Raw genomic sequence first — 24,296 nt, 5'->3', positions numbered from 1 at the left:
CAGTGACTTTTAAACTTTTCTGACCATGATCCAAGTAGGAAATATTTTATACTTTAGCCCAGCATACATAAGATACATTAACACTCACACATATAAGTTAATGAAATGTTCCATAAAACGGTACCTAATATTACTACTTATAGCACACACTAATAATTCTTACTCGGTTCTCTGTCACGTCATTTAAAAAGTACTGGTTATGGTTATGACCTACTACATTTATTTTATGACTCACGAAGTGAATGACTCTGAATTTGAAAACACTGAACAGTGGGGATAGCCAGTAATATTGAAGAGCAAGGAACTTGATGTGCTCATTCATCTTTTCCCCTCTTGTCAATCTTTTCAGTAGCAATTTAAGGAACCTTAAAAAACAGAAGTTTTTGGAATATCACTGCTTCCCTAGGCTTGTTTCTAATACCGTGCTTCTGGGGCACCTAGCAGTAGCAGCAGTAACTGGCTCAAACTGAGGTTTGCCACAGTTACAAGAACTGACTTGGGCAGTGTAGCTGTGAGGGCAGTGCCCCTGAGTACCTCAATCATAATTTTGGAGAAAGCTGACCCTGAGAGTTCCAAATAGATAAGCAGAAATGAATGACTACTGCCAAAGGGCCATCTTCAAGTAGGTCACAAGCAGCACTTTTTAAATGACATGGTAGAGAATATAATAAGAATGATCAGAATGTGCTGTAAATAGTAACAATAGATACCAAGTTATGAAACATTTCATTAAATCATATATGTGAGTGTTACTGTATCTTGTGTGGGGGTGGTCAAAGGGCAGGCATGAGATTGGGATATGGATGCTGAAATTTTCACACATTAGGGATTCTTAACTTGATTGGCTTCATAGAACCTAAAAGTTGTCCCCACCAATATATGTCAGATTGACTATAGGTATATTTATCTCTGTTACCAGAAGTTCAGAGGGTCTGTGATAAACAAAGAAGCAAAAAACCCCTTGGAGCTAGGAGGGTATCTGGGTTAGGTATTCGGTGGTGGGACCAGGAGGCTTGGAACATGCACACTGTGGTTGAGTCAATGTATGGTTCAGTAGAAGGCAGAAGGGAGCTCACACCTAGTATTTCTAGGTCCAGATGGTCATGAAGATGACTTTGGGTTACCAAGGCTCTTGGTACGTAGTGACCACAGGGGCAAGTCATTTTAAAGCTCCAGATAGTGTTATTTAGGTTGTTGGTAAGACTGCTGCAGTGCCATGGACTGAGGGATTTTGAAACAGGACTGAGCATCAGGTTTGAAGTGCTGGGAGATAAAGATAGGGCAGGGTAGAGGGAGGAACCCTGACTGCCAAAAACAGAAAGGCTATTCCTTCAAGCAACAGATATTGATATCTTTGTAAAGCATAAGCATACTCTATAGGAATGTTAAGCCAGATTGTCTGATCAGAATATCTGTAAATGCTGTGAGTGCTTAAAACCTACAAGTTTTGTTTTCCTTTGTAGCATCTTGTCAAACATCCATGAAGTACATCAGAACATGGGCTATTGCCCTCAGTTTGATGCCATCACAGAACTGCTGACTGGGAGAGAGCATGTAGAGTTCTTTGCCCTCTTGAGAGGAGTTCCAGAGAAAGAAGTCGGCAAGGTACTATGGATACCAGAAAGCAAACCTTCTTCTTTGGCATCCTGACAGTATACCTTATGGATTTTCCACTTATGACAACTTTAGGCTGTCTTTCCTTATGCCTGGAGCAGTATGAAATGCTGGCTCTTTGCACCCGTTTCAGGGTGGGAATCCATAGTGGGTGGGAGGGGGTGGCAGGAGTGGATAGGCATGCATAGGTAGGGGGATGTGCAGAGATGGAGTGCTGCTCCCACCACATGAATTTCTTCTCCTGGCAGTTGCCAGGTCATGATTACAGAATCCAGTCTTATTCAATCAAAGAACTTTCACATGTAAGTGTAAGAAACCATGATAAAATTACCAAGCCAGACAAAAGTCAAGGTGCTTTATATCTCTCTAGGTTGGTGAATGGGCAATTCGGAAACTGGGCCTTGTGAAGTATGGAGAAAAATATGCTGGTAACTATAGTGGAGGCAACAAGCGCAAGCTTTCAACAGCCATGGCTTTGATTGGCGGGCCTCCTGTGGTATTTCTGGTGAGTGTGACTCGGGGGAAAACGATTTTTCTGGCCTAAGTGGAAAACAGGCCACTGTATGACTGGGTGGCAGAGCAGCTTTCAAGGATATAAAAGGGAAGTTTCTTCCTTGGTGCAAGCAGTGGTGACTTTGACAAATAAAACACCCCAAGTACCTGCCTCTCTGGCTTGGAGAACCCCTACAAGAATGAGTGAGGCTGAATGTGTGATTTGATCCTTCTCTGGAACATTCTTTCTGATCATCTATGTGTTCATAAACTGAAGATGGAGAGGGAAGACACAGCTTCAAGACCCCCAGAGTAGCCCGGTGTGGTGGTATACATCTGTAAGTTCAGTTATGTGGTAGGTTGAGGCAGGAAGATCACAAGTTGAAAGTCAGTCTGGGCAACTTAGTGAGATTCTGTATCAAAAAAAAAAAGGGCTGGTGCTGTAGCTCAACTCAGAGGTAGAATGCCCCTGGGTTCAATCCCCAGTATTAAGAACAACAACAACAAAAAAGATCTCTGCAGTAGCAACTGGATCATAGTTCCTTAACTGAGATAAGTGAAAAATACATTAGATAGCAGTGGCCTTTGATTTTTTTTCTTTGGTAGAGAAGAACACTGAAGTTATTATAGGAAAAAGTCTTAGTTTGAGGCTTTATTGTTATCTCGACCACATGAATGGTCTACATTATAACAGGGTAAGCTGGAGTAGGCTAGAATGAAAAAAGAAGAAAAGGAATTTTACTTAAATCTTAACCTGACAAAGAACATTTTTTAATATATACATTTTAGTCATGAAAAGATGATTGAAACTAATGGCTCTTTCCCTTCCCTATTCATTTGGAGAAATTTGTTTAATTTTATAAAAATTTCCTTAGAATATTTGAGTTTTCTGCTTCAATGAGACATGTATAAAAAGTGAACTTGTTTTAAATGAGTTTGAAATTTATTCTGTTGTTTTGGTTCAAGAGATAACTAAAATAGTAAGTTAAAATATGCTTCGGCATTTAAAAACAATCTATCTTTGATGTTTTATTTCCAGCAAATGATAACACTTTTTTATTTTAATTTTAGGATGAACCAACCACAGGCATGGATCCCAAAGCCCGAAGATTCTTGTGGAATTGTGCCCTAAGCATTGTCAAGGAGGGGAGATCAGTAGTGCTTACATCTCACAGGTCTGTAGTGAAGTCTCAGCTTGGCTTTTACATTGTGTGATTTTTTTTTTTTTTAAAGCGCCAAATAGTATATATGATTATTTAGTAAAAGTTAGAAAATACAGAAAGGCAAAGGTTACATTTATCACCTGAAATTGTACTACTTGAAGACGTCTATTGCTCTCATTGGTTTATGTATGATTGCAGAGTTTTCCTATGCAAATTTATGTATAATTGTGTGTATTTTTGCAATAAAAAATGTAAGCATAATATATATGAACAATGTGATTGTGCACATTATTCTAAGTCAGTAAATTTAAGTAATGCCATCTTCTCTGATAGCCCAAGTATTCTGTTAGGATATACCCTAATTTATTTAATTATTTCCCTTTGTTAGACATTTGGATTGTTTCCAACTTATTCACAATTCTAAATGGCACTGCAGTGAGGAGCTTCGTCTCTATATCATCATGTCTTTAGAACAGGATGTGATCATGCACTGGGAAGCTGGGAAGCTCGTTTCTTTGAAATGCCAGATGTCATGGTGATGTTGTGATGGCTATGGCAGCATCTCTCTAAAACGAACACTTTGCTCTGTTTTCCTGCAGTATGGAAGAATGTGAAGCTCTTTGCACTAGGATGGCAATTATGGTCAATGGGAGGTTCAGGTGTCTTGGCAGTGTCCAACATCTGAAGAATAGGTAAAAGAGATGATTTCTTTGGCATAGCACCTATTGAGGAAGCTTATAATTATTCTTTTGTGAGTGTATAAATGGTAGCTTAAAAATAAAGAGACATTAAATTGCAAAAGAATCAGGGATTTGAAGTTAAAGTGAACTGTAGTCAAATTCTGTTTTTATCATACACTGCTTGTGTAACTCATAGGCAAGTTACTTAGTCTTTCTGAGAGTCTATTTCCCAGAAATATTACTTCCTGGCTTTGTTTTCTTAAATTAAATTAAAAAAACTCATGTGACAGTGTGATTAAGAGCACAAGCTTTGGATTCTATGCAAATGGGTTTATATCCTAGCCCTACCGCTTAGGAACTTTGTATCATGGGCAAGTGACTAACTCCTTCGGCTTCCTGGTTTTTTTGTAACATCTGTCAGATGTCATGGGTCCAGGTGAAGATTAGAAGAAATGTTGTATTTGAGGCACTGCTCATAGAACAGATTCTCAGTAAAAAACTGGTTCCTTGTCTCAGAAACTGATCTGTGGGTCTTTAAGGGACCTCCCATTTTCATGGCACAAGCTGGGTTCTTGGGTTAAATATTCTTTTGAGAAGTTTCCTGGGATACTTCATTTGGGTGTGTGTTTTTTTTTTTTCTCCTGCTTTCAGGTTTGGAGATGGTTATACGATAGTTGTACGAATAGCAGGATCCAACCCTGACCTGAAGCCTGTCCAGGAGTTCTTTGGACTTGCCTTCCCAGGAAGTGTCCTAAAAGAGAAACACCGGAACATGCTCCAGTACCAGCTTCCCTCTTCATTATCTTCTCTGGCTAGGATATTCAGCATCCTCTCCCAGAGCAAAAAGCGACTCCATATAGAAGACTACTCTGTTTCTCAGACAACGCTTGACCAAGTAAGCATTGAGCGTCAAGAATAGATTTACTTTCTTGGTGAGGGTTCTTCCCTACTCACACCCCACCACAAGCCTGAGCACCGTTCAGACTATCTGTGCTTCAATTCCTCATCTATTATTACTAGCAATGCTTTTTACTAAACCTCTGTGAACCCAAAAAGGAAGTGATACTTTCTAACAGACAGAATTATTGTGAGAATTTACTGAATTAATAATCATAATGACTACCCTTTAGCGAGTACCAATCTTGGATTGGCATTTTGCTAGGTGCCTTGTGCCATTTAGATAACAAAAAGTACTAAACAGATCCTGGCATTTGGTAGGTTTTCAGCAAATGGTTTCTGCCCTTTAATCAAGTCTACATGTGCCCAAGGAAATAGATGATTGAGCAGTTGATGATGTGGGATTAACATAGATGAATTTTTAAATGATTATTAATGTTTTTCAAGTATCCTGTCTTCCCTCACATAGTTTTCTAGTTAATCTATTTATGCAGTTCTGTATTCTCCTACCTGAACTAATTTCAACATGAAGACAATGTGATTAGAATAAAACTACAGCTAGAATAAAGAAAGAACAAGACAAGATGTATTCATAAAGTTCTTCTTTCTTTTGACAGGTATTTGTGAACTTTGCCAAGGACCAAAGTGATGATGACCACTTAAAGGACTTGTCATTACACAAAAACCAGACAGTAGTGGATGTTGCAGTTCTCACATCTTTTCTACAGGATGAGAAAGTGAAAGAAAGTTATGTATGAAGAATGCTGTTTCACACAGGGTAACTGAACATAAGGAGGGACTAGATCTTCCTTTACACAGTGTGAAGTGTTCCAGAGGAACGTGCTGGAAGTTTTTGTGGGAAGAAGTAAACTGGATACTGTACTGATACTATTCAATGCAATGCAATTCAATGCAATGAAAACAAAATTCCATTACAGGGGCAGTGCCTTTGTAGCCTATGTCTTGTATGGCTCTCTGTGAAAAAGACTTGAATTTAGTTTATTATCTTTACCTATGTGAAACTCTAATATGGAACCCAGTGGACAAATGGGTTTGAAGTCATACTTTTTTGTTCCTGTGTATCCTCACTGGGATTGCAACAACAGTTCATCAAATAACCATGGCCAGTGATTATCAAAATCAAAGATGTGTACATCCTCATCCTTTAAGCCATGCCATTCCAGGAGACTGGTTTCCTGGTGACACAACCATTGCTGGCAATGAGTGTGCCAGAATTACTAGTGCCAAGTTGCTCAGAAAATCTGAAACACCATGGTGTATTGCACACCTTTGTAAAGCTGCTCTGCTCAGAGTCTATCAACATCATTAAATATCAGGTGACAAAATGGTGCCACGTATGGCTAATGTCCTTCTCTGATTCCTTTTTTGATGAGCTGCTTTGGTGGCTGTAATATGCAAAGTATGGATATCTCTACACACAGTAAACTTGATTCCATTGTTATTTGCTCCATGCTTGGAGCCATGGGTCTCCAGGGTCTTTCTGGGACTTTTTAAATACACTTAGATCCTGGTAAGAAACAAAGGCTCAGCAGCCAAACTGCTGGAGCTGTAAGCTGCTGAAGTCAGGGGATGGGATTAAAGAGATGGTGTGTTCAAACCCAGGGAGGCCTGTGCCCATTTGTCCTATTGCTAACACGGTACACTGCATCTCAAGAATTTTGTTATTTGACACAGGTGTAGTATTATTTCTGGCTTTTTGAACTAATCTGGAATTGAAAAGATAGACTTGTATTTTGACAAAATCTTTGTACTATTATGTCACTTGGAATTTTAAGTTATATCAGTGATTTACAAAACCTTAGAATGACCTCTTTGTAGGACCCTGTGGTATAGAGGAGTATGGTCACACTGCCTCACTAGCTTTATTTTTCCTATATAAAATTTGCAGATAGAATGTCTGACTAGTGCCTAGTGACTAGAAAACAATGTGGTGGTCAAGATCTCATGACATTGTAGTTCAATTTAAGACCATGTAGGATACTCTTAAATCAGTTCATCAATCAAGTATTTTTTTGAGTGTATGCTATAGATGAATGTGTATGTATGTATATATGGATGGATGGATAGAGGTGTGGGGAGAAATTAAGTCTCAGTAGATTTCCTGTGCCATTGCCATGTTATTCAGCTAACTGTTTTACAAAAGATAGGTTGTTTCATTGTGGTTATGGAAGCCCACTTAAAGAATATTGGCCAGCTTTTTTTTTTCTTTTTTAAATAGCAACAGTGCAAAAGCCAGAAAGGGTCACAAGGCTGAACCTATTCTTTCAAAGAGAAATCAGCTTGCTTGGGAACTTGTACTTATGACATTTAATACCATCAAGTAATTGGTTCTATAGAAATGTTAGACACCTCATTAAATCTCTGACAATCTCAAATTTTGCATCTCTTCAATCATTAAACTATCCTGAAAAAAATAAAAACAGCAAATACTTCCACATGGAATAGTTTTCAGACTTTTCTAACTTAATCTTTAAAAAAAATTTTGTTTGGTTAATAACATGTTTTAAAAATATTACTTCATTAATGCTTAGTGTCATCTTTCTTGAGACAAAACAAAAAATATGAGAGAACTGCTGTTTGGTAAAGTTCAAGTGAACTTTCAACGTCAGTAATTTCTTCAATTATATCTAAAATTTAAATATTAACTCTAAAAGCATATGATTTCAGAAATATTTCAAGTGTGTGTATATATATGTGAATATATATACATACATATATATTTAAATTTATAGAATGTTATGTAACTCATTGCTTAAAAATAACAAAATTAATGTATTTTCTAAAATGATAATCAGTGCATATTTTCAATAACTATTGACACAAGATCACTATATTAATGCCACTTTCAAAGATATAAGTTTCAAAGAATAAGTTTCTCATTAATTTTAAAAATAAAATAAAAATCCAGTCGTTTTCTCATTTCACCATAAATCCTGTTCTCATTCATTATATTAAATCTATGAGTGACTCTTTCCTCTTAATTACTTTTGACTTCAAGGCCATACTTTAAAACATCAAAAGGCACTGTGAACTATTTTGAAAAAAAAAAAAAAAAACATTTAAATGTAGATTTTAAAAGGTCTTTTCTGAAGCTAGAAATAATCTACAGTTCTACATTAACTTCATTACTCTTGTGTTACCTTTTAGACTACCCAAATAGTAATCTTTAAAAATCCCCTGTGTAAATTTAATTATGGTAGAAATTTTTTTAGCCAGCTCTATTCTTTAATAAAATTTCTACATATTCCCTGTGGATGTGTAACTATGTGAGTTTCAGAAATTCTCAAAAGAAGTGTTCAAAGATTTCTGCTCTTGCATCTTTTGGATACCTTGAAAAACTTATTAACTGTGAATATAAAAAAATACAAAAGAAAATTACAAGTCCTCTCCATGTAAATACCCAGTACTCTTCAATTATTAAAAAACAACCAAACCTCAAACTACTGTATTTTGATATCTGTACTGAAAGCATATGCTTTGTGACTATTAAATGTTGTACATCATTCATTCACTGTATAGTAATCATTGACTAAAGGGATTGTCTATGTTTTCTTCTCATGGTTGTATATATCAGGTGAAATTTTTTCCAAAGAGCCATGTGTCATGTAAGTGAACCACTTTGATACTGAGATATTAATTTGTATTCTTACTTACTAGTAATAATGTAATACTATAGTTAATACTGCTCTGATTTTTTTGAAAATTGTTGCATCCCTTTTTACAGAATGTTTATATTTCCATAAGGATTAGGTATGCTATTATTCCTTCTTATACCCTAGGGTAAAGCTGTTCTTGTGCTTTGTCTTTATCATTGGCCCTTCATTCCAAGCACTTTATGCTGTCTGTAATGGATCTATTTTTGCACTGGAATATCTGAGAATTGCAAAACTAGACAAAAGTTTCACAATAGATTTCTAAGTTAAATCATTTTCATTAAAAGGAAAAAAAAACAAAAAAAAATTTGTATTGTCAGTAACTTTATATGATGTATTAAAAGGCTTATTTCTATGTTGTAATGAGTCACAAAATAAAGCTGTGACAGTTCTGTTGTCTATGCAAATTTACTTTTGTGGATTTATAGCACCACCTGCTGTTGAAGTGCTAATAAAGCTAATGAAAAGGAAGAAATGTCCCTCATAGATCTGGGGATGCTATTTGGATCAAGAGTAAAAATTTTAGAAAAGGTTCAAATATCCTACTAATCAAAACAGAACTTGGGACTACTTGAATAGAAAGTGGTGTTATCTTCTTTCGAGATTCAGTTGAGATAAGAATAAATGGTGTTAAGAAAGTTTAAGAGGTTTGTAGATGAACTTATTCTGTGCCATGATTATTAACCCATTAAGTCTTAAGCTTTCAGTTCTGCGAACTTAATAAATACTCAGATATTATTTCAAGGTTACCATAGTGGTATATTTGTTGCTTAATTTAAGGTTTTATAGGTATTCCACATCTGGGATGATGGAACAAAATGAGCTAAACTGCAGATATCTGAACATGCTCTGTAGTTAAGCTTCTTTAATAAACATTTCACTTTGGTTTTGAGGTAGTTATAAAGGCAGCCTTTGTTGGGCTTCTATTTAACTGAAAATATAAGGACACAGAGTGGCATGTATACTGGCAAGGTGCTGGCAGTGATGGCAAGGGTGAACACACAGCAAGAGTGGGAATGTGGGAAGAGAAATACAAACTCCAGGAATGCCTTCACTGTACAAGGGCAGTGCAGTCTACACACAAGAGGGTGCGACAATGAGACAATGTGGACATACTTTTGATAGCTCATTAAGAACCAGTCTCATAAACAGACATCTGCTTATATTGATACTTGAAGAACTTATGTCAAACGGCCCTTGTTCAGCAGCACGTGAGTCCTGGTTCCACCGTGATCTCTTTGGAATGGCTGTGGTGACATGTATTGAGTGGTCCTTCTGATGAGACACAGGTCTGAACTTTGTGTGCAGAAGGTTCCTGGCTTCTGAGTGATGTAGATGCCTCCTCAGTATTAGCATCACAACTTCATCCTCCCCGCCATGTTCCTATCAAGTGACTTCAATGAAATGATAAAAAATGGTCTTTGCGAAAATTCCCAATAGAGAGGGAAACAGACAAACAAAAAACTATAGAAAAACAAAACAGCAATTAATTTAGATGAAAACAAAGGTTACCTATAAGTAGTGACCAAAACGTTCTTCTCTCTAGACAAAAGCCTAGACAGATTTTTCTAGATTCAAAAAATTCTGGACCCTTTGAAATGCATACATTAAGTATGAAAAAGTCTGAGAAAATTAGCAACTGCTTTCAAGTTTTTACTATGTTGTCACACACTTTCTTTAATTTTCAACTGATCCTGCTCTGTGAGTCAAGTAGTACTATTATACATGTGAATAAATTGTAGCTCCAAGGATAAGGAATTAGTACAAAGTTATAGGGCTAGTTAAATGATAGAGGTACTTTATGTTTAAGTTAGATACTAGATCTGTGTAAAGTCTGCTTACCATCAAGGCTTATTGAACTTTGTGTGTCAGATACTCTTATAAGTTCTGGGACTACGATGTTGAAAACAGAATTCTGGCTCTAATAAAGTAATATGTTGGTGGAGAAGAACAATGGCTGTGTAGACAAAACAAATCTGATGCATTTAGACAGCAATAAGTGCTATGAAGAAAAAATGTGGGGATTGGAAAATGATGGCAAGGAGTCAGAAACAGCCTGTCTGAGGAGTGGCATTTACATTCAGATCCAAATACAATGAGCAGGAGCAACATATGGAGAATACTCCGAGTGGCAAGAATACTCCTGAAAGAAAGAACACCTAATACTAAACCCCACGTAGAGAAAAGCTTTGCAAGTCGAGGGAGATTAAAGGGTGGGGGCGGAGAATATTCCATATGTTTTTGGTGCAGAGTTAGCAAGGAGAGAAGTCATAGGGGATAGAATCCAAGAGAGGGCTGGGACCAAGTCTCATAGGGTCTTGCCGCCCTTGTCAAGGTATTTGGATTTCACTAAGGAGCTGAGGGGACAATGACAGAAGATAAAGATGTGCAAATTAATCATATATCCATATGAGTTTTAAGTCTTGAGACTGAATGAGCTTACATAAAGAGAGCAAAAGTAAGGAATGATCATGAGTCCAAGATTTAGAAGAAAAGCCAGCAAGGATAACAGAGAGCAACTGGCCAGAGAGGAGGATGAAAATTGGAGTATGATGCCATACATTGAAACTCAGAAAATTATGTTTGGAGAAGGCAGTTGTCAATTATGTCCAAAACTGCTGAGAAGATGAGTAAGGTAAAGGCAAAGAATAACCACTGCATTTGATAAGAGGTCCCCAGTGACCTTTTGTAAGTTATTATAGCATACAGCAGATTGACAAAATGCAGACCTAACTGGAATGGGTTCAGTAAGAACAAGAGGTAAAAGGACAGTGAATACACACAAATCTGTAGGGGGTTTTGGAGAGAAGCAGAAAATCAGGGTTAATAGCTGAGTTATGAAATTTTATTTGGATTCTTTTCTGGTATGTTAATATATAGGCTACAGCTGGCATCATCTCTCCTTTCCTTTATGAATTTTGTTTTTAATCCTTTAGGATTTTTTTCCGCCCAAACCTTTACATACAGTGTGATTTCCTTTACTTTAGGGTCTTGGACCACAAGCTTAAACAAGAAACCAAATCATGTTCTCCTGGAGTAATGTGCTTCTTTCAAGAAGGTACCTAGAAAAAGGGCCTTTTAGGTGATAGAAGTTATGAAAAATGTCTAAGGAGCATCACGCTTCTTCCAACATACTGCAGGTTCACACTCCTTTGAAGACTGAACCTACTGCAACTTCAGTTTCCACAATAGTCAGATGCATAGCATTTACTTAGTAGGTTAAAAGCTGGTGCTAAGAATGATGTCCAGAGAGTGAGTCTACAAGCAGGATTTACTTGTCCTCTGGGAGTTCTGTGATGGGAGTGGAACCAGACCAATGGGCCACATACCTGTTTCTCTTCCTCCATAGTCTGGGATAGTAACTTATAACCAGCAGGTGATTAGTATTATTTTTGTTTACAGATGGCATCCACAGCAAGAAGATTTCACTGAATCAATCATTCGCTGTGTCTTTCAGGAATGCTTTTCAAAGAGGGTGGTGAGGCACCTCCAATAACAGTCAGGTAACCCACTGTTAATGGTGGACAACATGAAGTGTGTGGAGGAATGATGGACTTCTTTAAAAAAACTCAAACATCTTGTATTAGTCTGTTTTCTATTGTTATAGCAAAATATCTGAAGCTGGGTAATATATAAAGAAAGAAGGTATATTTAGCTCATAGTTTTAGAGGATAAACGTTCAAGATCAGGTGGCCCTGATCAGGCCTCTGTTAAGGGTCTCATAGAAAATGGCATCATGGTAGAAGTATGTATTAGGAGAGGGAGATCACACAACATAGGAATCTAGAGAGATTCAGGGTAAAGGCTTGCTGTTTTTATAACAATTTACTCTCAAGTGAACAAGGGTCCCAAGAAAGCAACATTAGTTTTCTTATGGTACCTCCAATGACTTAACCACCTCCCACTAGGCCCCATATCTTAAAGGTTCCACCACTAAACCACCACTACAATGGGAAACCAGCTTCCAGCACATAAATCTTTGGAGAACATACTCAAACCATATCTAAACCACAGCACATCCCATGTGTTAATTCAATCAATAAATAGTGAGGGCTTACCACTTCTAGGCATAATGACAATACAAAGATTGAAACAGTAACCTCTGCTGTTATGAAATTTAGTTTCTAGTGGGAGGAGACATATAATAACAAATCATAAATATGCAAAATATTAGTTATGATAAGTGACAGATAAATAAGGCAGGGACGATAGACAATGTCTTCGTTTAGGCTGCCATAAGAGGAATACCATAGACTGAGTAAGTAATTTAAACAACAAACCTTTTTCATAGTTCCAGAGTCTAGGAAGTCTGAGATCACAGTAGCAGCAATCAAGTTCTGGAGAGGTCCCTTTTTCTAGTTTCCTCACATGGCGCAAAGAAAAAGAGAGCTCAGGACTTGTCATTCCCTTATAAGTTATAAGGGCATCGGTTCTATCATGGGGGCTTCCCTCTCCTCACAGAAACATAATTCCCTCCCAATGGCCCCATCTCCAAGTACCATCATGGACAGAAAACTGAGGCAGTCTGTGTAAACTGCTGTTGCCTGCCTTTCCTGAGTAATATCACCTCACATAATAGTTCAGATACACTACACAGCACATAGAGCATGATAAATGAGAGGAAACTGTACTCTCCATTCTCTAAATTTCCCTTGGAAAGCTAATATATAATTTATTATTTTATAATTACAAAATGTTTTAGAAACATAAAATAATATGGCTGTAAATATAGATACCAAGAGAGCTTGGAGTACTAAACCTGGTTTTAGAATATAGGGATATTTAGTAAAAAGGAAATTAAAGATAATTCACAGAAAATATAGTATGGTAGTACTAAAGGAACTTTGCTTCTGGGGTTGTCAGAATGCTACTTTCATGATGTAACTTAGCATTTACAGTAAAGTTGGTAAAGTGTTACTATGTGACTATAGCAACAGTAAGGGCTCCAGAGAAGAGGCTATAACTATAAAACACAAATTCAAAAAAATCAGAATGAATATGTAGTTTTTAATTAAAGCAAACATTTCCATAATTATAAATATTTCTTTTGAAAAAGTTTCAAGATCTTTGTGACACAAGGTATGCCAAAATTAGTGAAATTATAAATGAACATATTTCAGCATATAAACCAAGTCTTCTTTAGAATTGTAATGTGAGCTAATTACACTATTTTCTAGAATGACCTAATAATCAATGTGAAAACCACAGTTAATACAGATGACACATATGATTCCATACATTTCCAAAGTAAAGAAATGTACTTGATTTAATATTTTTGTGGATCCCATTTGATTTCACAAAATAAACTTTACTGTGTAAAAAAATGCTTTTAGATATCAGAACAAAAACATGAAAAGATAGATATTACATTTACCTAATTTAAAAATATTGTCAGACAAGGAAATGTAAATCATTATTTGAATTTGAGAAAATATTATAAAGCAAAGGGCTATCAAAATACAGAAGATATTCTGAAACAAATGAAAAAACATAAAGTAATGACAAATATGTCCAATGTATAACAGATACTGACAAGTCATGGAGAAAATGAATAGAACGATTTCCTTAAATGGTAACGAACAGATGACAGAGTTGGCTTTATAAAAATGCAAGGGACATAGTGAATTAACTTACCACCTCCTTAAAATAAAAGTGAGAATAGTTCTCATGGGAGAACTTAAGCACCGTTAGCAGACACATCTTATACCAGATAATGAAATCTTCTATGTTTCAGTAGAAAACTATTTCAATGGTGAAAATGACGCAGGAATCAGAAGCACATTCTGCTGAGACACTAGGTAGTTGACACTTTCCCGGACTGGAAAAACATTTCACAGGAAAGCATATAAAGTTATTGAGTCAATGGAGTTTGTTCTAAAAATAACCGATGTCTAGTGAAAAAGCTTACCCGCCGCCACGACTCTGGGATCCTCATGAGATTGATGCCTCCCAGCTGCACGGCTATCTGCACTCTCATTCCACCACAGAACATGAACTGCAGAGATAAACCGAGTTTTTCTATAATAGTTTTTAATAATATATTATCAACAATTGTGCTTACTGTAGAAAATTTATATACAAAGAAGGAAATTAAAAACTAGAATCATCTTAACCACCTAGATAGACCTCCGTTAATATATAGTGAAATTCCTTTTAAAAAATGGTGGTAGTGGGGATTGAACACACTGGTGCTTTACCAATGAGCTATATCCCTAGACCTTTTTTATTTTTTATTTTGAGTCGGGGTCTCCCTAAGTTGCTGATTCTGTCTCAAATTTCAATACTCCTGCTTCAGTCTCCTGGGAACCACTGGGATTATAGGTCTGTGTCACCACACCCAGCAATAATATGATGATATTCTGTCAATGGTATTAATTTTTAAAAAATGAATTTTAACTGCTACATGAAAACATAAAAATGTATCTATCTATGGAGTATCATATGTTAATATTATATTAATGACTGTATGAATTTCTCCTTATCCATATAACATCTTTTTTTCCCAACTTCCTATTGTTGATTATTTAGATTATTCCCAATATTGTAGTATTCTACAAAATCTTTTCTCCCAACTCCTTATTGTTGATTATTCTCAATATTGCAGTATCCTACAAAATGTTGAAATAAATGTTTTTTGTACAATATTATTTATAATTTTTTATTACTAAAATTTAACAGCTATATAGATTTTGGAAAATAAAAGGAGATTAAAAAACATATTTAATCTTACCACCCCAAAATAACCACTTTTCTATTTTGGTATATTATTTCCATATTTATATGTATGTATGCACTTTATGTTTCTATATCTACACAATATATATGCTTATGTTTATATAAGATAGAGGATGTACACAATACATCTGTATTTCTAGTTAAGTATTATCAGTTTATTTATTACATAAATAGGGTCAAACCCATGTTTTTCCAGGGTTTTCCTACTATAAACAAAGCTGACATAAACCTCATTAGAGCAGCACCTACATGTATACCTATAATAATAGCAATGTCAATGATGAGGACTACTAACACTAATTGGATGGTTACTATGTGCCAGGCCTGTTTTAAGCATTTTTCATGTATTGACTTATTTGGTCCTCCAAAGATCTAGGTGGTAAGTTATTATTACCATGATGTACCAATCATGTACCAGTTTATACAATGCATATTATGTACTAATGATGTACCAATTTATACACTGCATATGATCATTCTTATATTATACTGAGAATGAATTTAAAAAGTTTGCATACACACATTTTCAGTAGTTCTTCTTATAAATTATACATGTCCAGTATAGAAAATTAAGATTACTATGAACCTATACAATATACAAGTACTTTTTTTCTGACCAAACATTATATCCATATAAGTACATTAATTAAAAGTGACATCCTATTGTTTTAATCTGCATTTTCTTTAATATATAGGTGGTTGTTACCTGTGTGTCTACCTTCACATAAATTTTTATTATCCTTTTCGCTTTTGAATTTTACTTATGGTGATTTGGAGCATGCAGAAAGTTTAAGCCTTTGTATAAAAAGGCATCAAGTTGATATTTTTCCTCTTACATAGTTTCTTCAACTAGAAACTTAGAAATATAGTCCCCATCCATGTTATTACATAAATTAATTGATATTTTCTTTTAATAATTCTGACTTTATTTTTACATTGAATCTACATTCCATTTTAATTTATTTTAGTACAGGTGTGAGATAAAATCTAATAATATTCATAATTTTTATCCCTTTCATATATTCCTCAACTTGAAAAACATTCTTTTTTATATATTCTAATTAGTTTCTTTAGACATATAACTATGAGAATGTGGTAGGCTTGAGATCTCTATTGAACATTCAAGTGAAAAGTCGAGGCAACTGGATACAATGGATCTTTCAAATATTTTATTAGCTCTTCTTAATCATCTATCCTACAAGATGAACTTTATACATATACTTTAGAGTTAGCCACAAAAAAATCTCTCTGAAATTTTCACTGAAATTACATCCAACTTTAAGAGTTAAATGCCCCACAGCTGGGGTTATGGCTCAGTGGTAGAGTGCTTGCTGAGCATGCATGAGGCACTGGGTTTCATTCTCAACACCACATGTAAATCAATCAATCAATCAATCAATATATAAAATAAAGGTCCATCAACAACTAAAAAAATTTTTTAAGGAGTTAAATTCCACAGATATGCATTATTAAATTTGTTTCTATCTATCCATCTATCCATCCATCCATCCATCCATCTATCCATCATCTATCTATCCATGCTGGGATGTTATAAAGTTATTATCAGTCATACATACACATTGTTTCTATTCATTTTATATCTAATAATATTTTGGTCTTCATATTCCTGTAATTTGTATACATATAACAGTATTATTTTGAAATAATGGGAAATGGGTAATTTTTTTTCCTTTGGGTTTCTCCACGTTTTTAGCATTTGTAAAAATATTTATTACATTTTCATTCAGAAACAATCTCTCTAACCTAAGTAATGTTATTTCGGAAAAAAAAAATCAAGAAAAGTATATTTAGAGGAAAAAAGCAAAAGAGTATTTTTTTAAGAATACTTCCAGTTTCTAAATTTTGTTATTTTGATGTATCTTGGAAAACAGCAGTTCTGCATTTAAAATAGGTTCCCTAAAGTATTAACATTCCAAAAAAAGAAGATATAAACTACCTTTTTCAAATCTTAAAATTGCAAAAAACTAAAAATTGGCAATAAAACTAAAATAGATATAATGAAAAACTGAAGGAAAACTGACAAAAGAAACACAGATCACCAATGTACATGACATTTCCATAGAAGACATGGGTCAACTATACCTCTGTTGAGTGATCCATATTCTGTGTGGAAAACACCAACTAGTCTTGTGTAGCCTCGATCAACATGGGCATTAATTGCCCTTTTAAAAGCATCACCCCACAGAGCTGGGCCACCAGGTTTCATTTGAAAAGTAGCCAGTTCATAGACTCCTAAAATAGGGAGAAAAATAATTATTTTACAGAAGATCTTGAAGCAATTTTTAATCAGGTTTGCTTGATTCCAGTAGCAGAGGGCTAAATCATATGTACATCTACATAACCTATAGAAACGTATTTATGTAGTCATATTAATTAATTCTTTGCATGATTTTTCCTTGCTTTCATGTTTAGAAAGCTCTTGTCCATGTTTAAGAGTCACTTGTTAGGCTTAATCAAAGAGAAAAAGGACTAGAAATTATATACAAAGCTATTATCTGAAATATTTTTAATCTATAAAACTTTATTGATACAATAGATATTGAAAAGTTATAATGAAGTCTAATTTGGAGTTGTTAAGTATATAAGAAAATAAATTAACAAAAAAATGTATTCTGTGATCTCCTATGCCTTCCTCTTTTTAATTTGGAGAGAAGATATTTTATTCTTTGTATAATTTTCCCTTACAGGATCATTTCTAACAGGAGTTGGAGAGCAAATGATTGACCTGAAGTCATATCTGAGGGGTTTTCTGGGGAAAAAAATCTGAAAGAAGGTTTTGTTATTCCTAAATATCCAAATTATATTGAAAAGATTTATACCTCTAGTCAGAAGTATAGAGAGGGTAGAGAGAAAGAAAATAGGGAATAAGAAGATCAGACAATAAGAAGGAAAAAAATTCCAAAGTTACTAAAGAATTATGAATAATACAAAGAAAATAAGCCAAAATTTGACAGTGCCAGAGAAGACAACTATTTTTAGACAGTGCTGAGAGCAGAGGGGAGATCTAAGTGAATAAGAATCCTAATACATGTTTCAAATTTCTTACAATCTAAAATACATTACAAGTTGGGAATAATATAGAAAATAAGAAATTTAAAATTAGTTTATATTTTTCTAATCTGACTTTTATTTAAAAGTAGATAGAGATAATAGTTTCTTTAAATCAGTAAGAAGTAAAAGTAGCAAGAAGACATATCTTAAGGGATTATTTTCAGACTGATAAATAAGAAAGAAGAAGGCACAAAAGTTAAGACTACAGTAACACAGCTTGGCAGTTTCAGTAAATTCATTCTCCCTAATCAATTTTATGAACAAAGATATACTTAATGATTTTAGATTACTTGTAATTTGTGAAACAAATATTTTTTGGGATAGTGGAGATTCCACCTAGGGTTGCACACATGCTAGGTAAGTTCTATCTCACTGATCTATAGACCAGACCTTTTTAAATTTTATTTTGAGACAGTGAGAGCTAAGTTGCTAGGCTGAACTTGAATTTGGGATCCTCCTACCTCAGCATCTCAAGAAGCTAGGGATTATAGGTTGTGCACCACCATTCCCAGGTATTGAATACATTTTACATTTAAATGCTTTATTATTCTGAAATCATAACAAAATTTCATACACTATCCTGAATCGCCAATACATGAAACATTCTCCCAAAGAGAAATTTCTTGACCTTTACCAGTCACAGAGATTCTTCTATAGTATACCTAAATTTACCAATCAAGAAAAAAATCTCAATTTGGAAAAAATCTTAATTAATGTTCATACTTTTAAGAGCAAACTAAAAGATACCATTTAGTTTTATCTCAACAATCACAGCATGTTCCCATAAAACAAAGGATCAGTTTCCATGTTTGCCAGTGGAATTTCACCTTTTACCACTTAAGATCTTCAGTATTTCATTCATCTAAACCATAAGTGGTGAAGAAGGAGGGTGACTTACCCTCTTTTGGAGGCTTTTCTAATTTGCACCATGGCACCAGGTAAGTAATCTCACTCTCTTGTTTATCAATGAGAGCCAAATTTGGAATGAGGAATTGTTCTTGCCATTCCTTATCTTTAGTCAAGGCTTTCCGAACTGCAGTTCGATGAGCAAAATTATCTGTGGGAAAAAAGAATTAGGGAAAAGAAACATTTACAACTTAAAATCACCTATGCTTCTCTGGATTTCATCCAATCAGCAAACATTCACCTGCAGCATAGAGGAACACTGTTATGCCTTTGGAGATAGCAACATGAAGAGATGTGACATGTGCCCTCAAGTTGCTCATGAGGTCAAGGGGAATAGAAATGCAAATGACTAGTGTAATGTCACAGAATGGGCTTCATGGGTTTTATGACTGCAGGAGGCTGTGTGAATTAGGTAAATTATTGTATCTTTCTGCATTAAGTTTCTTAGTCTGTGTAATGGAAAGAATATAATATTGATCTCCAGGCTTGTTGTGAAGGTTAACTGAATTAATACACAAAAAGACTTAGAACAATGTTTAGCACCTAGTTAGTATCAATATTTGTGGACTATTCTTATTAATTCAGTTGAGGCATTTAACTGATAGTGCTAGTTCAGAGAGAATGTTTTCCTTTGGTGGTGGTAGGTGGTCAGGTCAAGGTACACCTTGAATCAAATTACAGTAAGCGAAATTAAAATGTATTTGGTGAGTTTCTTCTCCTTTCAACAAATAGCTTTCAAAGAAATAGTGTTGATTCTCTTATTGCCGGCTATTTCCCTCCCAACACTTATTTGTCTTTCTAAGTTACTCCAATAGATATGGATGTTTACCCACATATAGGCCTAGTACTGTATTTACTATGAGGACCTCATAAAACTAATGGTTAAAGTTTTATATGGTTTATGCTGATAAGGACTAAGCCCTATTTCACAGCTTAAGTGAGGTATATCAGGACTTCATTAGCTTTCTTAATGGGCCATGATTTAACTTGTGGTACATCTAAGCATAAGCTGTGTTTTAATGGGCCTTGTTCTACTATAACAGGGAAAAACCCTACACTGTGCCATGAGAGGTATAGAATGAATATATTTTTCATAATAAAACATTTTATGAGTATTAATTTGGATACTGATGATCAAATAAACCATTCCAAATTTTTTTCTGAGAATAGAAGTTAACCATGTCATGATTTATGACACTATAAATTCTCATTCATAATAACTGGAGAATTTGAACTAGAGGTTGTTAGAGATAGACCAGTGGGAGAAGTAATCACTAAACACACACACACACTCACACACACACACACTCACACACACAATTATTTTTTAAAGACTTACTTAACCTGTATGTATCTCTAGTAATATAGATCCAAGAACTAAGTCTTATATAATCATGTAACACAGAATGCAATGCAAGTCTATACTGAACACTTAAGTGGGATGACTCATACCATACTTCCAAATGTGAAACACTTTATTTATTCTGCCTCCAAATTCTACACTCCAATATCCAATCAATTCAGAGTGAGCTGTCCGAAGATGCACATTTTTCTTAAAGTTTTCCAGGAACTCATTCATCTTTGAGGGTTTAAGAGAATAGGTACGAAATTCATAGAATGTTCCATCATTTTGCCTAGGGCCTGTAGCAAAAGATGAGCACACCTGAAGAAAGATAAAGCAAATTTAAAGATTTCGGAGAGAGAGGATTTATTATGCTGTGTTACAACCAAATCTGAGTTTGGAAACAAGGGACACAGATTAGACTCATAATCTATGTTTGTACTTGTCAGTGCTCCACAGACTTGTTTTTGTAGAAATGTCAATAAAAATAACTACCCTAAAATATGTTGAACACATAGCTACTCTTTCCTGGCAAGGGTTCACAACCTTTAGCCACTTTTTCATGAGAAGTTGCTCAGATGAAGGCATTGGTATCTTAATGATACTTCTGTACTAGAGAACTACAACTGAAATTCACATAAATTTATAGTTTTTCCTTACTCGGCCAATATTTCATCTTTAGTCAGTAGTATCTGTGCTAGAGTTATGCATCTGAAAGCACTCTGTAAATTCAGCATGCATGCTGTTTGGCAGGCACAATGAAATACTTACTAGAAGACCTTATAAAAAGTGGAAATTGCTATTTAGGTCAAAGTATTTGCTACATACATTCAGTGAATTAAACCACTGGTCAAAAATGCAGCTAGTAGGACTAGAATGCAGCTAATGTAGTTGGATGCTATGTGCTATTCAATTAATGGTAATATGGTGGTGGACTATATGAGTGCTAAAGAAGCAAAACTCAAGATGAATTGTCTGAATCATTATTAGTTTCTAATGAGAGATGCAAAGTGAAGCACATTTAATGCATCAGTTATACTAATTTGATGGAAATATCCCCTAAGAGCCAGTCCTTTTGTAGTAGTAATATGCTCAGTATGAGAATCTCTAATTCATGTTGTCAGTGAACTCAATATTCATTAGGGCATGTCTTGCCATAAATTATCTTGTATGTGTACATGTGTATATATAAACAAACATATATACATATATATGTGTGTGTGTGTGTGTGTGTGTGTGTATACACACATTCATATGGCATTATATATTTATGTAGGTTTCACTAGCCTGATCTAAGTACACCAGAAAAATCTTTTAAAACAGTTTTGGTATCCACAAAGTTACAAATTAGGACTCACATTTACTATTTGGTATATCTAATGAAAGGAGACTTTGGCTCTGATATTTTTACACTTTATTTTCTTATGTGGCACCAAGGATAGAACCCAGTGCCTCACACGTGCTAGGCAAATGCTCTACCAGAGCCACAATCCCAGCCCCTGCTCTGACATATTTATTTACAAAACACAATAGCAAATGGGTTTCATTTAATTGAAAATAAGAATTAATATCAACATCTCACTTGAGTCCATTCCATTCACATCTGCTAGGAGTTATAGTCATATTGCCCAAAATGATTGTTTGCCATCAAAAACAACTGCAGCTGGTCCTGTATTTGGTGGACATTCTGTACTTTTAAACCAAATTATAATAACAGAATGTTAGTAGAATAAACAACTGTTATCCACATTTTAAAAAAATCATAAATAAAATATGTCAAAAAATGAACCAATAGGCTTAAGGAACTACACATTTTAGGTTGGTGAATGAATTTGTATTTGGAGGACAAAACAGTTATTCAAATACACTAAAGTATAATCTTTCCCAGGAGAATATGTGTGTGTGTATACATATATGTATGTATATGTATATATATGTATTTATACATACATATATAACACAGTAGAGAAACTGCATTGAGAGGGTGTGTGTGGGGTTGCCATTTCCTGATTTTTGTTGCAGGGTTAAAACTGCTGGGGCAGAAATCATCAGTGCCTCATACTCCCTTTAAGTTAGGACTGTTCTTGCGGGCAATGACTAACAACAATTCATTTAGTACTTCTGTAGAAATGTAAAGTTCACAGAAAAGTTGTAAGAAAATAATTGTTGGCCCCGCCCCACTAGAGAGAAGGATAAAGACTGCATTGTTAACTAGGCAAGGTGACCCATGCCTGTAATCCCAGCGACTCCATATGCTGAGGGAGGAAGATGGTCAAGTTCGAGGCCAGCCTCAGCAACCCTGTGAGACTCAAACAAAAAATTCAAAGAGCTGTGGATGCAGCTCACTGGTAAAGAGACCCTGGGTTCAATCCCCAAAACAAAACAGAAACGAAAACAAAAACCCCAAACACCCCCCACCCCCCGACGTCTCCAGAGCGGTTAACAGGCTTTCTCCCCATTTGCCTTTGGAAAAGTAAAAGCCTAAATTTGGACAGGAAAAAACTCTCTAGGGTAAATCCACTGAACGAACTGAACAAGGCAGGATCACTGGCCCCATCTTAGACGTTTCTCATCTAAGGCTGAAGCTGTCCATGTTTGAGTGTCCTCAGGCGCGGGTCCCTGCAGGGCTCGGGACCACCGCAGGACAGGAGAGGGCTGGCACGGTGCTCCCACCCTGGGACCCTGGCCTCCTCTCCAGGGTTCTCTGAAAAATGTCGCAAGCTGCGCACTGCCTTTCAAAGGCGAAGGCCGGTCGGGTCGCAAGCGGTTGGTGTCCTCTTCCTGCACCTTCAGTGCGGACGAGGCAACGTCCTGTCAAACCCAAACCCACTAAGGGCGACAGCGCCTGGGCCCTGCCACGACGTGGCGAGCGCTCCCGGGGCCGCAGCCGCCACGGTGCTTCGGGGCGACCTCGGGGCTGCCTGGCTCCCAGGCCAGAAGAGGCCTCGGTCCAGCGGGTAGGACCCTGGCCCGCAGGGACCCATCCTCCTCCACGGTCGCCGCCTCCCAGTCACAGTGCAGAAGCGAATCAGTCGCGCACATACTGGGGGCTCTCGCGCTCCCGGCCCCACCCGGCTCCCTGCAGCGGCTCGGGTGCGCCCCCGCGCGGCCAGTACCTGAGGCGCGACTGTGCGCGAGGCCAGAGTCGCGGCCAGGCGGCTCCGGAGGGCCAGCATGGCGCGGCGCAGGACGCAGAGGAAGGCAGCCAGCGGGCGTCGGGTGTGAGACCCTCCTTCTGCGGCTTCCTGACTGGAGGGCGCGGCGCTGGGCCGGACTCGGCGGGCCAGCTCCGCCCCCGGCCCTGGAGGCGCGCCCCCGGGGCGGTGTCAGGAGTGTGGTGCGCCCTGACTCTGGGGCTCCCCTTCGTTTCCTCTGGTTCTTGCTGCACACGTTAGAGTTGAGGTTAGAATTAGCTGAAGGCCGAGCTCGCTCGGTTCCCCCTTCTGGGGCTCCACGCCGCCGCCCGGCGCAGAAGTGCGAGTGTTCCGCGTGGAGCGCGCGTGTCTTTGCGCAGGAAGGAGGCTGGTGGCCGCGTGGCGGGCAGGCTTGCTTTTCACATCCCGGCTTTCCTGACCGAGAGCAGAGCTGGGAGCCTGCCCTTGTCTTCGCTGAGGGTATTCTCCATCCTGCTTGCCAGCCCAGCATGGCTTGGAAGAGATTTAGATTAGATGTTTTACGAGCCTATAGGAATGGAGGCACTGAGCCTGGTATGAAAATTCAA

General features: G+C 36.6%; 2 protein-coding genes across 4 annotated transcripts in view; one reads left to right on the top strand and one right to left on the bottom strand.

Moving 5' to 3' along the window:
- Window positions 1–8,927, top strand: part of ABCA1 (ATP binding cassette subfamily A member 1) — a 130,368-nt gene extending 121,441 nt beyond the window's left edge. For both annotated transcript variants that reach the window (XM_079113699.1, XM_079113700.1), the window contains exons 45-50: window positions 1,464–1,605; window positions 1,985–2,119; window positions 3,178–3,281; window positions 3,869–3,961; window positions 4,601–4,844; window positions 5,464–8,927. In XM_079113699.1, coding sequence (XP_078969825.1) covers window positions 1,464–1,605; window positions 1,985–2,119; window positions 3,178–3,281; window positions 3,869–3,961; window positions 4,601–4,844; window positions 5,464–5,604 — 859 coding nt within the window. In that variant the 3' untranslated portion in view covers window positions 5,605–8,927. The remainder of the gene's footprint in view (window positions 1–1,463; window positions 1,606–1,984; window positions 2,120–3,177; window positions 3,282–3,868; window positions 3,962–4,600; window positions 4,845–5,463) is intronic.
- A 4,580-nt stretch (window positions 8,928–13,507) lies between these two features.
- Window positions 13,508–23,916, bottom strand: LOC306645714 (protein NipSnap homolog 3A-like). 2 transcript variants are annotated; one of them, XM_079113716.1, is made up of 7 exons: window positions 23,692–23,808; window positions 22,158–22,874; window positions 20,686–20,896; window positions 19,226–19,384; window positions 17,359–17,508; window positions 14,429–14,515; window positions 13,508–14,338 (listed from the first exon to the last, which is right to left on the bottom strand). In XM_079113716.1, exons 2-7 carry the CDS (start codon window positions 22,170–22,172, stop codon window positions 14,262–14,264), a joined length of 699 nt encoding a protein of 232 aa, XP_078969842.1. In that variant the 5' UTR covers window positions 22,173–22,874; window positions 23,692–23,808; the 3' UTR covers window positions 13,508–14,261. The 2 variants fall into 2 exon arrangements, with proteins under 2 accessions (XP_078969842.1, XP_078969841.1); XM_079113715.1 differs by lacking the exon at window positions 22,158–22,874 and having other exon boundaries at window positions 23,692–23,916.
- Window positions 23,917–24,296: the final 380 nt, after the last annotated feature.

The sequence above is a fragment of the Sciurus vulgaris genome (genome assembly GCF_902686455.1).
Source record: "Sciurus vulgaris genome assembly, chromosome: 15".
Lineage (NCBI taxonomy): Eukaryota > Metazoa > Chordata > Mammalia > Rodentia > Sciuridae > Sciurus > Sciurus vulgaris.
The sequence above is the reverse complement of the archived record's forward strand: the minus strand, read 5'-3'. Positions and strand labels throughout refer to the sequence as shown.

Excerpts from the sequence above, each read along its gene's own strand:
- LOC306645714 (XM_079113715.1), bottom strand. The coding sequence starts at position 23,751 with ATGCTGGCCCTCCGGAGCCGCCTGGCCGCGACTCTGGCCTCGCGCACA. Across the intron at positions 20,897-23,691 it reads CGCGCACAGTCGCGCCTCAG|GTGTGCTCATCTTTTGCTAC; the intron begins GTACTGGCCGCG and ends ATCTTTCTTCAG. Across the intron at positions 17,509-19,225 it reads AGAAAAGCCTCCAAAAGAGG|GAGTCTATGAACTGGCTACT; the intron begins GTAAGTCACCCT and ends TCCCTATTTTAG.